We start from the raw sequence: 13,308 nt of genomic DNA on the forward strand, positions 1-13,308 counted from the left end.
AGCTTCCGGTGCGGCCGAGAAGGCGGCCGTGCCAATCTTCCCGGGTAAAGTGACGCACCTGTGCCTGGCAGCAGCAGCATGAAACCCAGACCCGCGGTTTTCGTAGACAGGAAACTGAAGCAACGGGTCATTCAGGTGCGTGTGTGTCTGAAAACACTGCGTCTCCATTTTCACGTGGCTGCGTGACCTGGCGCCTCAGGGTGCCGCTAGGTTCCGGCATGGTCTGTGGATGTTTTCACTGTGGAGGCCACAGCAGCTCAACAGCTTTTATTTTCATAACTAGGAAGCACGGTGTGGTGGATGCCTTCAGTGGAGCAGTCAGAATATGAATTAAAGGGAAGGAGAGATTTAGATTTTCTTTTTCCGTCGTCTTACTGTGTAGCCCTGCCTAGCCTGGAACTCGCAGTATGGACCAGGCTAGTTTTGAGTTCAGAGACCCATCTATCTGCCTCTGCTTCAGTGCTGGGTTAAAGGCTCCACCAACCAAGCCCCCCTCCCACCCGCCCCGGGCAAGGCATTGGTATTTGTTCCCCATTTTTCACTGGTGGGGTTGCAGAATGTTCCAAATTGGAGTTTTCAAGAACTTAGCTTGTTTTTCCGTTACCTGCCGCCCTTGGGTCTTTTGGGGGGTCCGAAAGTTCTCTAAATTCTCAATCCCCTGTGCTTCTGTCTCCTTTTTTTTTTTCCATTCTTCTCTCTTACCTCCATATTTTTTACTGGATCTCATTCACCCTAACACCTTTGAGTATGAGCTATATACTCTGTGACCCAAATTTGTATTTGCTTGGTTTTGTTGTTGGTTTTGTTTTCTTTTTGTTTTCCGAGTCAGTTTCTCTGTGTTGCCCAAGCTATTGTGGGACTCACTGTAGAACAGTTTGGCCTCTGCCTTCCTTTGCCTTCCTAGTTTTGGAATTAAAGGTGTGGGCCACCACCAACCGGCCTTAGAGTTATTCTTTACCCAAAGAATGTACTCACCTATTTTTGTTACTGTGTTGAGGCAGGGTCTCTTGGATTCTTTATATCCAGCTTCCTAGTTACCTCTCCTCTGTTCAATGACTAGTAGCTATCTCCAGCCCCAAATTTTGCCTTCTTTTTAAAAAGACAAAGTCTTTTTATTTTATTAGCATTATATTTTATATGCTTTGATGCTTTACTTGCATGTACGTCTGTGTGAGGGTGTCAGATCCACTGGAGCTGGAGCTATGGACAGTTGTAAGCTGCCATAAGGGTGCTGGGAATTTACACCATCTTCCATCCAATTGTTAAAGCGTAAAAAGCTTGATTGTGTTGGGGTCCAGGAGTCACCCCACAAACTACACAAACACCACTCTCAGTCAGTTAGAGAGGTTTATTGAACATGGTCCTGGCTGTCCTGAAAATCTTTTTGTAGACCAAACAGCCTCAGACTCAGAGGTCTGACTTCACTGCCTTTGCTTCCTGAGTGCTTGGACGAAAGGTGTGTGCTGCCCTACCCAGGCCTGGCAGATGTGTCATTAAAAAAAGTGATGTTCATGATAGGCTTTTTTATTTTGTGGCATACTTTATTACTGAAGAATTTATATTGAAGTATGTGTTGGAATAACTTAACCTCTTATTTCCTGATTGAAATGTCTAAGTTAATTGTCATATTTTCTCTTTTAGTACCTCACTAGTAATAGATGTGGCAAATATGTGGACACTGGAATCTTAGCATCCGACTTGCAAAAAATGTACAGGTAAAGAAGTGTACTCCTAAATCATTTTTTTAGAGCTTCCCTTTACTTTTAAATATTCCATCTTCCTTAATTTTTAGTTGATGTCAATGGCTGCTGGCATTATCTTACCAATTCATAAACCTGGATCTTAAGTCAGTTATACAAACATCTATAATCACCTATTATATACAGTGTTAAGAGGTATATATATACATATATATATACATATATATGTATATATATACACACACACACACATATATATATATAGGAGTATACCTTAGCTGTCTCCAGACACATCAGAAGAGGGCATCAGATCTCATTACAGATGGTTGTGAGTCACCACATGGTTGCTGGGAATTGAACTCAGGACCTCTGGAAGAGCAGTCAGTGCTCCTAACTGCTCAGCCATCTCTTTAGCCCAGGAAATGGCTTATTTTTATCCTTTAATACCTCTTCGATTGGCCAGGAGATAGAGCTACTGCTGTAGTACTTCCTTTTCTGTTTCATCAGAAAATTAAAAAATCAAGCATTTCTTCCTTAATATTCAGACTCTTTCAAGGAATGTGAGTCAGGCCTGGTAGCCATATCTAATCCCATCACCTAGAAAACTGAGGAAGATTTCAGGTTGAATAAAAAACAATAGTGAAATCTCTCAATTTGTAAAGTAATTGTATTCAGTTCTGAGCTTTCTTTCTTCCTTCTTGTTTTTTGAAATAGAATCTCACTGTGTTGCCTTAACTAAGCTGGGACTCACTTTGTAGACCTGCCTGGCTTTCATTCTTACTGATCTGCCTGCTTCTGCCTCCAGCTTTTTGTGTTGTTGTTAAGAGCAGGTCTCAAACTGCCCAAGTTGTCCTTCAAACTTGTAGCGCCCAGGGAGACTTGGAATGGTCTTGACTTTATCTCAGGTGCTGGAATTACAGGCATATGTCACCGTGCCTGATTTTTTTTTTTTTTTTTTTTTTTTTAATGTTTGAAATTGAACTCACTAGGCAAGCAAGCATTCTCCCAACTAAACTACATCTCTAATCCTCAACTGCTTCCCTGTAGAAGCGTAGAAGTTTCATGTTTTCCTGTGTCTAGCAGGCTTCTTAATAGTGACCAAGATTAATTCTGGTGAGATGTATTGAGGATTTATTTTGTTGATACACTTTTATTATAGTTGAGGCACATAACGGCCTCAGACTTGCTCTCTGTACTCAAGATTGGCAACATGTGTCTGGTGCACTCTTGGTTGCAGAGAGAGCATCAGATATCATATAAAGAAAGGACAGGTAGTTGTGAGCTGCCGTGAGGGTGCTGGAGACAAAATCTGGGTCCTCTGCAAGAACAGCCTGTGGTTTTTAACTGCACAGTCATTTCTCAGCCCCCAAATGCTATGCTTTTTTTAATTTATATATAGTCTTAGGTCTTTAAAAAATTAGATTTGTCATTGTGTTTAGTCTTACTTTGATAGTTGTGTAATTGGAGTTTAAGGGTAAAAACCTGCCTTCAGCCAGTCCTGCATGCTAGGCTCTTCCTAGTCCACACCAGATAAAGATGGGGAATAAGAGAAGTAAAGAAAGGAGACTTAATTAGCACACTGAGAAGAGGAACAAACAAAAGGGTCCAGTGCCCCTGTTTGTCTTCAGGATACTGAATGAAGCGTTAGGACAGTAGAGCAAGATATATGAATAATTAAGCAATTCTAGTCAGGATGTCACTAGTTAATCATTATCTCAATTCTTGCTCCATGAGTGTCTGAAATTGGCTCTGTCATCTTTTGAAGGAATTAATCTGGTTCCTGTTAGATGATTACTCTCCAGAGTATAGTCTGAACCATCATAAATAATTATTTTTATTTGGGGTTTAGTTTGTGCTGCCAGCCTTTGCCATTCCTGGAATCAAAGATGATTATAGATTAAAAACACCATTTTGTGTTTTAGCCTTGTATATGCTTTTCTCAGGGAGTGGCACTATTTGGAGGTTTGGCCTTGTTGGAGTAGATGTGTCACTGTGGGTCTGGGCTTTAAGACCCTCATCCTAGCTTCCTGGAAGTTAGTATTCTGCTAGCAACCTTCAGATGAAGATGTAGATCTCTCAGCTCTGCCTGCACCATGTTTGCCTGGAAGCTGCTGTGTTCCCACCTTAATGATGGTGGACTGACCCTCTAGACTTGTAAGCCAGCCCCAATTAAATGTTGTTTTTATAAGACTTACCTTGGTCATGGTGTCTGTTCACAGCAGAAAAACCCTAACAAAGACATAGAGGCCTGAGAAAGATCACTGTATCACTGATGTTTAGACAGACACTCCTTGAGTGATTATTGTCCTCATGGTAGGAGTTTGTCTGATACAAGTAAACCTAAGAGCAGAAATGCCAGCTTTTATCATACTCTTAGTTAATAATGTGGGTCAGAGTCTCAACGCCTTTAAGCCAAAACAGCATTTTAAGCTACCAGTGTGCTCTTGGTGTGTGTGTGTGTGTGTGTGTGTGTGTGTGTGTGTGTGTGTGTGTGTGCGTGCATCTACCAAATCATGTACATCTACCAAATCATGCATGTGCAAGTCAGAGGACAGTTTGGTGAAGTTGTCTCCTTCCACTTTTACGTGGGTTTCAGAGATTAGACTCGGTGGTTGGGCTTGCTTGGCAAACAGCTCTACCCGCTGCACATCTCACTGCCTTCGGTTATACTTGTGGCTGTGTTTTGTGTTTTTTAGTCAATCATTTTCTAATTCGTCTTTTCTTTGTAACACAGTCTTCAAACTCATTTCTCCTGCTTTAGCTTCCAGAGTACAGGAGGTGTGTTCTGTCAGGCTTGATTTTTTTAATGTTCTTTAGCTGTTTTGACTGAGTTAACTAAGCATAGTTTAGGAAAGAATTATTCTTGAGTTGGTAATGTTGTCTAGTTGGGGGCATGACTGTTCAGGATAAACAAAGCCTGGGTCCTGTCCATAACACCACAGCTTTAAAAAAATGAGGCTGATGGTGAATGCCTGTAATTCCAGTGTCCAGGGGGTGACAGCAGAAACTCAAGTTGATAGCAAGTCAGGGGCCAATCTTGGCTAAATAAGCTTGTCCATTTAGGAGAGGTTAGGGTTAGTGAGGTGAGTGTGATTTCGTGTAGGCGATTCTTGCTGGTTAACTTTACTTACTTGTCTTGGATGTTGTGCTCTGTTGTTTTTTCACTTGAATATGACTGGTTAATAATGATGTCACAGCTTCGTGGTGTCCATTTAACATAATTAAGTACTGTTTTGTTTTTTTCTCCCAGTTTGTGTGTACATGTTCACATGTGTCATGTGTGCGCACATCTTGGCATTCCTCTGCCTTGTTCAAGTCGAGCTGTCTTTTTTTGTTGTTGTTCATTTGCACTTTGTCACTCCCCACCTCCAAGTCTTATCCTATCCCATACTGTGTTTTCCTCTTGCAACCTCCCACCCCCACAGTTTCTCTGTAGTCCTTGCTGTCCTGGAACTCTGTAGACCAGGCTGTCCTACTCAGAGATCTGCCTGCCTCTGTCTCCTGAGTAATGGGTTTAAAGGCGGGCACCACCACACCTAGCTTTGTTTTTATCTTTTAAATGTATTTATCTTATGTGTTGTATGTACTTGTGTGTATTTTAGTTTATGTCTATGTACCACATGTGTGGTGTTAGGCACCAAGTGTGTGATGTCAGATCTCTTGGAACTGAATAGATAGTTGTGAGGTGCCACGTGGGTGCTGGAATTTGAACCTAGGTCCTGTGGAAGCACAGACAATGCTATAAAACTGCTGAGACATCTCTCCAACACTACGTTCTTTTATTTTTATACTCCAGGCTACCTGGCCTCCAGTTTCTGGGAATCGAGTCACTACCTTGTCTTCCTTTCCCTGTCTTGAAGTCTGACTCAGGACCTCACACTTGCACAACACCTACTTTATCTGCTGATCCATCTTCTTAGCCCAAAGTATCTCATCTTTAGCATACAAACTATATTTGAACTCAAATTTAATAAAGAAGAAATGTGAAATAAATCTAGGTAAGGAGTATTTAAGAAGTTAGCTGACCTATTTCCTTCTAAAATGTCAGTGTCAGATAGACATAGTGGCCTACGCCTATAATCTCAGCACTTTCTTGGAATCATGAATTTGAGTCTAGCCTGAACTGCTTAGCAACATTGTCTCAAACATCAAAAACAAAACAAAAAAGTCAGTGTAACTGGGCTATAGAACCATTTAATCCTAGCACTCTAGAAGCAGATACATTTCTTAGCAAATTTCAGGTTAGCCAGTGTTAGAAGATTCTGTCTTGAGTCTGAGACTAGGTGCCCCATCTTGGTCTGAGAGTAGCACATGACAGTTTGCCAATATAACCAGTAATATTTAGTAGAAAATATTTGTGAAAACTGCTAAAATTATTTTTTTTCCAGTGTAGATTATGGCCGAAGAAAAAGAAATGCTTTTAGAATTCAAGTAGAAAAAGGTGAGTCTTTCATTGAGCACAATTATCCACAGTCAAAGAAATGATTGTTTTAACTCTTGGCATTTTATTGTTTACTTGTTTCAGTATTTAACATAATTAGTAGTGAGAAAGAACTTAAGAATCTTAAAGAACTAGAAGATGGACATCTGGCAAAAAGAGCAAGACAAGATGAAGAGGATGAGTAAGTACTGCAGAGCAAGCATCTTTCCTAAACTTCCACATTCATACTTAGAAAACGTTGTGCTGAACATTTCCTACCTCACATTCTGTTTCTTTCAGCCATATTGATTGTTCTGTGGCCCCTAAAGCATTTTATCAGTGCTCTTCAGTAACTTGAGTATTCATTTCTTTTTCACAAATCCTACTCAGCCATGTGAAAAAGTCAGCGAAGATGTCCATCTTTCTTGCTCCTTCTTAGCCCCCTTTCGAGTGTCTTCTTAGGATCTGTTATAGAGATTTACTGTAATCTTTTTATTATGTGGCACTGAAATTATGTACTATATTGTATTACCAAATGTACTTGTCTCATCTTTCTCAATCTTTGCTTTAATATAATACGAGATATATTAAAAGATGGCCGTACATTTTGATGTTTAAATATATTATGGGTGAAACACTCATGTTAAGTGTGAAAACATTTCTAGAGCTGGAGCAATAACTCAGTTCTTCCAGAGGAAGCACATCCCAGTACCTACATGGCACCTCAGGCATCCATACCTGCCTGGCCTCTTGCTGCTCTGCACACACGGTGCTTATGCATACATTCAGGCAAAACACCTATACACATTAAAAGCAACAAAATACTTAATAAGTCATTCCTTTTTATTTGGTAGATAAAAAAGCTGACACTTTGAGGCATTGAGCACAGGTTTTATCTGGTTAAAATGGATTTCTAGTTTAGTTTTTTAAATTATTTATTTATTTTAATATATATTAGTACACTGTAGATATCTTCAGACACACGAGAAGAGGGTTGTCAGCCACCATGTGGTTGCTGGGAATTGAGCTCAGGACCTCTGGAAGAGCAGTCAGTTCTCTGAACTGCTGAGCCATCTCTCTCCAGCCCTCTAGTTTAGTTCTGAGTGTACAGGAGCTCTCTGTGTAGTCCTGGCTATCCTTGAAACTATGTAGAGACCAGGGAGGCCTCAATTCATAGAGATCAGCCTTCTTCTGCTTCCCAGGTGCTGAGAACAAGGCTTATACAACCATGCCTGGCTGTTGAAAATAGATTTTCAAAATCCAACTTCTTTGATGATAATACCTTTTTTTCTTAAGATTTATTTTTACTATTTACTCTGCTTTTTAATTTCAAAAACTTTAATGCAATGTTTTTTAATCATATTTTTCCCTTTCTCCAGTTTTTCCTAGATTCTCCCTACCTCCTTACCACTCAGCTTCATGTTTCTTTTCTTTCTCCCTCCGAAACATAAAATGAAAAAAAAAAATTAAAAGCCACAAAGAAACCTTGGGGTTCGTTTTGTTTTAGCCACCTGACTAGTCCTAAACATGGGGCTTTCTTTGGAATATGGTTAATCTGCCCAGTGGTACTCCACTGGAGAATTTTTTTTTTCCTCCAAAGAGAGAAGATGTTTTCTTTTTTCTAGTAGATACCAACTGGAATTAATGGCTCTTGTTCAGGTCCCCATTTTAGTGGTGGGATTTGGTCTGGTTTGAACCTGTGCAGGTCTTGTGCGTGTTGCCATAGTCTCTGTGAGTTCATATGTGCATCAGTCCTGTTGTGTTTGGAAGACACTTTTTACTTGGAGTCATCCCCTACCTCTGGCTCTTGGAGTCTTTCTGCCTCCCCTTCTATATAGATTGCTGAGTCTTGAGGGAGAGATTTGGTGGAGACAATGCATTTGAAACTGAGTGCTCCAAAGTCTATCACACTGCACATGATGCTTTTATGAGTCTCAGATTGATTCCCATTTACTATAGGAAGGAGCTTCTCTGATGATGGCTGAGTACACTGAGTACACTGACCTGAGGGGTTTTCTTTCTTTTTTTTAAATTATTTATAGTAGTGAGTGTGCCTGTGTTAATGAATGCCATATGAGTGTGGGTGCTCGAGGAGGTGTGAGCTGGAGTTAGAGGTCATTGTGATAGGAACCAAGTCTGCTCTTATGTAAGAGCACTGAGTTCTATTAGCTGTTGCAGTATCTATCTAGCTCTCAACCCTTGGATTCATAACCAATGTTTTACCTTAATAATATTGACTTCTTTGGTATAGTAATTTTTTAGGTTGTTAGAGAAAGGACTTCAAAACAATTTTTTCTTTCTTTGTCTCTCTCTTTTTTTTTTTAATTTTGAGGTACACTGAAAGCTATTCTGATGATGATTCAAACATGGAAGATTATCCAGATCCACAGGTAAGACAAACATTCAACAAACCCACTTCGATGTCTTTCTTCTTTTTTTTTTTAAATTTTATTTATTTTACATATATGAGTACACTGTAGCTGTCTTCAAACACACCAGAAGAGGGCATCTGATTCCATTACAGATGGTTGTGAGCCACCATGTGGTTGCTGGAAATTGAACTCAGGACCTCGGAAAGAGTAATTGGTGTTCTTAACTTCTGAGCCATCTCTCCAGCTCTGATTTCTTTCCCTTTAAAAGAATTACTTGTTTTTATTTTATATGTATGACTATTTTACCTGCATGTATATCTGTGCACCATGTGGACATCTGGTGCCTGAGGTCAGAAGAGGGCATGCCCTTGAACTGGGGTTGGGAGCTACCATGTGGGTCCTAGAAACTGAGCTTCAGTTTTCTGTAAGAGAAGCCAGCGTTCTTAATTGCTGAGCCATCTCCTCAGCCCCAATTTTTTCTTACTCTTTAAGATCCTCTTTTAGGGAAAAAAAGCAAAAAAAATAGAAGAACCTCGTCCATTTGTATCAGTACATAATTGAATGCTTCCTATGCAAACCATTGATGATTTAATCATTCTTCCAGTACTGACATTTGTATAATTAGCAGGAAAAATAATGGCCAAAACTTAAGACCAATTAGAACATTAAGGGAGATAATAATAATAAAAAAACCTCAACAGGTTTGTGTGGAACTTTAATATCAGCACTTGGGAGGCAGAAGCGGGAGGATCTCTGAGTACTAGGCCAACCTGTTCTATGTAGCAAGTTCTAGGTCAGCCATTCCTATGTAATGGATTTGTTTCAAAAACAAAAAAATAAGGAAATGGTCATACTTTCTGCCAGAGAGGCAGCATTACTAATGACAGGCCTAACTAAACAGATACATCAAAAATGTGCCAGGTAGTTTATAAGTAGCTTCTTAGTTTTTCCTCCTTGGTAAATGAGGCTTTGAATTATTAACAAAGTGATTACAGTACTCTATTATATTTGATCCAGTATTAAATTGGGATAGTAGTGACTCACTGATAACCAGTTCATTTTCATACCTCTTGATTTTATTTGATGACCATGTATGGTGGCCTGGTTCTCTGTTAGCCAAGAGTGGTTATAGTAGTTTCAGATGGTAAAAGTTTGTTTGGGGGTTATCTAACTGACAACCTATGTATTCTGAATATAAATGTGAGATAAGCTGTTTAAAGGGAAATGCACAAAGCTTTTGCATTTAGGTACTGGAGCTTTAAGACTTCTTGAGTAACTTACACTGAAACCATGTTTCTGTCAGTCAGCAAATCACATGAACAGTTCCCTGCTCTCTTTGTATCGGAAAGGGAACTCTGATTCTGTTTCAAGCACTTCTAAGTTGGAACAGAGAGAAGCTGCCACGTCAACACCATTGCTGACTTGTAAAACAAACGCCATGCCATTGAAGACCCCTGCCCGAGAATCTGAGGGAGGATGGTTCATTGACAAAACCCCAGGTGGAAAGAAAGAAAGTCTTTCCTTGGATCTATCGGATGACCAAAGCAACTACAAAAAGCAGGATTCTGAGATTCAGGTATTTTACACTGAAAGTTCCGTGTAGTTGGGGTGTATTGCAATCATCACTGAATGTAGTATCAAGTAGATACTTATACTCTGTTTTTAAAACATCACAAATACACAGAAAACGTCATCACTGTTGACACTTCTGTCATCATTACCGTAGTCCAGCATCTTTACTGCCTTAACTGTTGAGTAGATTTCCAGGAGGGATCTGTATCTTGTTCCTCTCGTTTTTCACATGTGGATACCTTTTCCTGACTTACTGCATCACTGCCATTCCTGTCAGACTTACAGGCAGTGGGACATGCCTGAGAAACAGTTTAAAGGAGGAAGGACCTATTGGCTGACTTAGTGCTGCTCCTTGCCCTGAGAAGTGGTGGTGAAAAGAGCTTCTTAGAGCAGAGATACTCACCTCAACAAACCAGAAAATGGTGAGAAGGGACCATAGTTTAGGATTTGCTTCAGTAACATCTGCTACTCTTTAGTGACCCTTTCCTGCTATTTTGATTACATCCCCTAATAACTGTTCAGCTATGAATTCATAAGTGGATCAGTCCATTGATGAATCTAGTACCCTCATGATCCAGTCATCACCTGGGGACCAATCTTCCACATATGAGCTGAGGGGTACTTCATATCCAAACCACAATACCACCCAAATATTTCAGTTCTTTGGTGGCTTCATTTAGTCACACATCAAAAGCCTGCTGGTTCTTGGTGTCATTGTTTGCCCTCCTCCACCTCCCTATACACACAGTTCCTCACTGACAGTAAGTTCTTTATATCTAGAACACTAAGCTAGCTAGCTAGTCTGTCTTTGCTTCCCCCCCCCCCAACAGTTCTAGTTAGAACACTTTCTCCAGACTCCTTTACATCCCTTTCTTTTGTAATCTTTTTAGAGACCATTTTGCACCCTGCTGTTTCCCTAGGTCTTCTCTCACCTTCTTGTTTTTGTGGTCACCCAGCTTTTTGGGAATCGTTTCTCTGTCTCAAAACTAACTGTTTCCTTCATTAAAATGGAAGCACCAGGAGAGCCAGCACTTTGTTTTGTTGAGTAGTGTGTTCCTGGCTGAAGGTGTCTAGCACAGTGTTGAATTTGTAGTGCCAGATGAACTTGTGGAGACACAGTGACTTAGGAGTTTAAGAACTATCCTCTTTGGGGATAGAATTAATAGATTCAGTCCTTGAGGAAGGAAGCTGTTAAAACAGCTTTGTGTCCAGTTTAGAATAATACCTTAAGAAACAAAATGTATAGAACACGCAAATACCTATAAAAAACAGATTTTTAAAAAAACTTTTAAAATTGAACCTAGGTGTTTGCTGCAAAACAGTAGTCTCTGTACTTGAGATTACAGTATAAATATAGAGGCAGGGGCTTAGGGACTCAAGGTTATCTACTTCTGTTAGCAAGTCTAAGGCTGCTTGAGCTGTATGGGACCCTGTCTCAAGTCAAAAATGGTTAATTTAGTAAAGTGCTCATCGTGCAGTCATAGAGACATGGAGTTTACTTTCTACAACTCCTACAGGAGCTGGGTGCCATACCACATGTCTTTCTTTATACCCAGCACTGGGAAATCGAGGCAGGAAGGACTCTAGCCAAACGGGCCAGCTACAGGCTAATGAGAGATCCTGTCTCAAAAAATAAGGTGGAGTGAGGTTCAGTGGCTGGCACACATCTTTAATCTCAGCAGAAGCCAGTGGGTTTCTATGAGGTCAAGGCTCACATAGTCTACATGGAGATTTCCCAGACAGCCAGTTCTTCATAGAGAGATTCTGCCTCAAAAAATAAAGAAGTGGGAAACAATTGAAGAAGACACTAGATGTTGACCGTTGGTCTGATCCCTGGTTTCAGAGTGAATTCCAGGATAACCAGGGCTACCCAGAGAAATGCTGTTATTACAATAGAATAAACCTAAAACATATGGAGATGGGGCTGTCTGTGATCTCAAAATATCTCACTAAATGTGAGCCTTTCTGGTTCTGCTGTGCTGGCTAACCAGCAAGCTAGAGGCATCCTCTTGTCTTAGCCTTGCTAGCACTGGCATTGCAGACCCACCCCATTGCACACAGCTTATCTGTAGGTGGGGAGGGGTCTGAATTCAGACCTCATGATTTTATGATACTTTACAGACTGAGACCTGTTTATTTTCATTTTGGGTTTTGAAATAGGGTTTTTTGTAGCCTAGTCTAACTTTGAAGTTGTTATGTAGATAAAAATGCTCTTAATTTCTCATTCTTTTGTTTTTTACTCCAAGGTGTTGGGGTTACAGGTTTTCCTTTTACACTGTTAGTGGGCCATTCCCCCCAATATCTTGGCTTTAAGCTGTAAGTATTCAACTATCAAGAGCATTATAATTGATAAGAACCTGATGTTTATTGCACTAAGCCTTTAGAATAGATTAGCTGGCAGAGCAGAGAAAAAAAAGTTATCAAATAAACAATTTAAGCTTCTAAGTCTCTGAAAGAAGGCAGCATGTTTGAGCAAAGAGATTGCGAGCAGCCAGCAGTGCTGTAGCGCAAATGGATATGGCTATGTTTGAAACCGTCTGGTAGCATTTTGATTTGAAGTATAGAATTTTTGTATTTTCTCCTCAGAATTTAAAAGATTCTTCTCTTCTGGAAAGTGATAAGAAAAGGAAAAGTAGGGCGAAAGGCAAAGGAAACAGGAGAAAGACAGAGGATCTTCAAGAAGTAGATGGAGAAGTAGAAGCTATTCTGCAAAAGAAAGGTGAGCTGTAGATAGCAGTGGTGTGTTTGCTTTGAGAGAGGGGGTCACTATTTTGAGTTGTTTTGTTTGAGAACTATCTGTGTGTGGAAAAACCTAGTTGAAAAGCATTTTTTATCTAATGGTGCTTTAGTTGTATGTTCGTCTAATCACTAATCTTTTCACGTTTTTTGTTTTTTGACAGCTAAAGCAAGGAGTACAGAGTTGCAGATTTCCAGTGTGAAGTTTGAAGATGTTGGAGGCAACGATGCGACATTAAAAGTCAGTACCAAGTGAGGAATGGCATACATGAGATGTGTATATTGGTAAACATTTACACTAACAAAGCCTGCCTATCTTTAATTTTAACTAAAACAATTATTTTATGCATTTGGTGTTCTGCTTGCATGTATGTTTGTGTACCCGTTGCATGCCTGGTGCCCTCAGAGATTAGAAAGGGTTGTCAGATTCACTGGAACTGGTGTTAACAGATGGTTGTGAGCCACTATGTAAATGTTAGGAGATGGACCCAGAGTCTCTGCAAGAGCA

General features: G+C 40.1%; 1 protein-coding gene across 1 annotated transcript in view; it reads left to right on the forward strand.

Annotated features, from left to right (window-relative positions):
- NVL (nuclear VCP like) overlaps positions 1-13,308 on the forward strand; it is a 52,230-nt gene continuing 38,922 nt past the window's right edge. Inside the window, exons 1-8 of the mRNA XM_080940768.1 lie at positions 1-135; positions 1,642-1,715; positions 6,089-6,141; positions 6,226-6,322; positions 8,453-8,510; positions 9,796-10,068; positions 12,651-12,783; positions 12,965-13,041. Of these exons, the coding sequence (XP_080796894.1) occupies positions 79-135; positions 1,642-1,715; positions 6,089-6,141; positions 6,226-6,322; positions 8,453-8,510; positions 9,796-10,068; positions 12,651-12,783; positions 12,965-13,041 (822 nt within the window). The 5' untranslated portion in view covers positions 1-78. The remainder of the gene's footprint in view (positions 136-1,641; positions 1,716-6,088; positions 6,142-6,225; positions 6,323-8,452; positions 8,511-9,795; positions 10,069-12,650; positions 12,784-12,964; positions 13,042-13,308) is intronic.

The sequence above is a fragment of the Micromys minutus genome (assembly GCF_963924665.1).
Source record: "Micromys minutus genome assembly, chromosome: 1".
In the NCBI taxonomy this organism is placed as follows: Eukaryota; Metazoa; Chordata; class Mammalia; order Rodentia; family Muridae; genus Micromys; species Micromys minutus.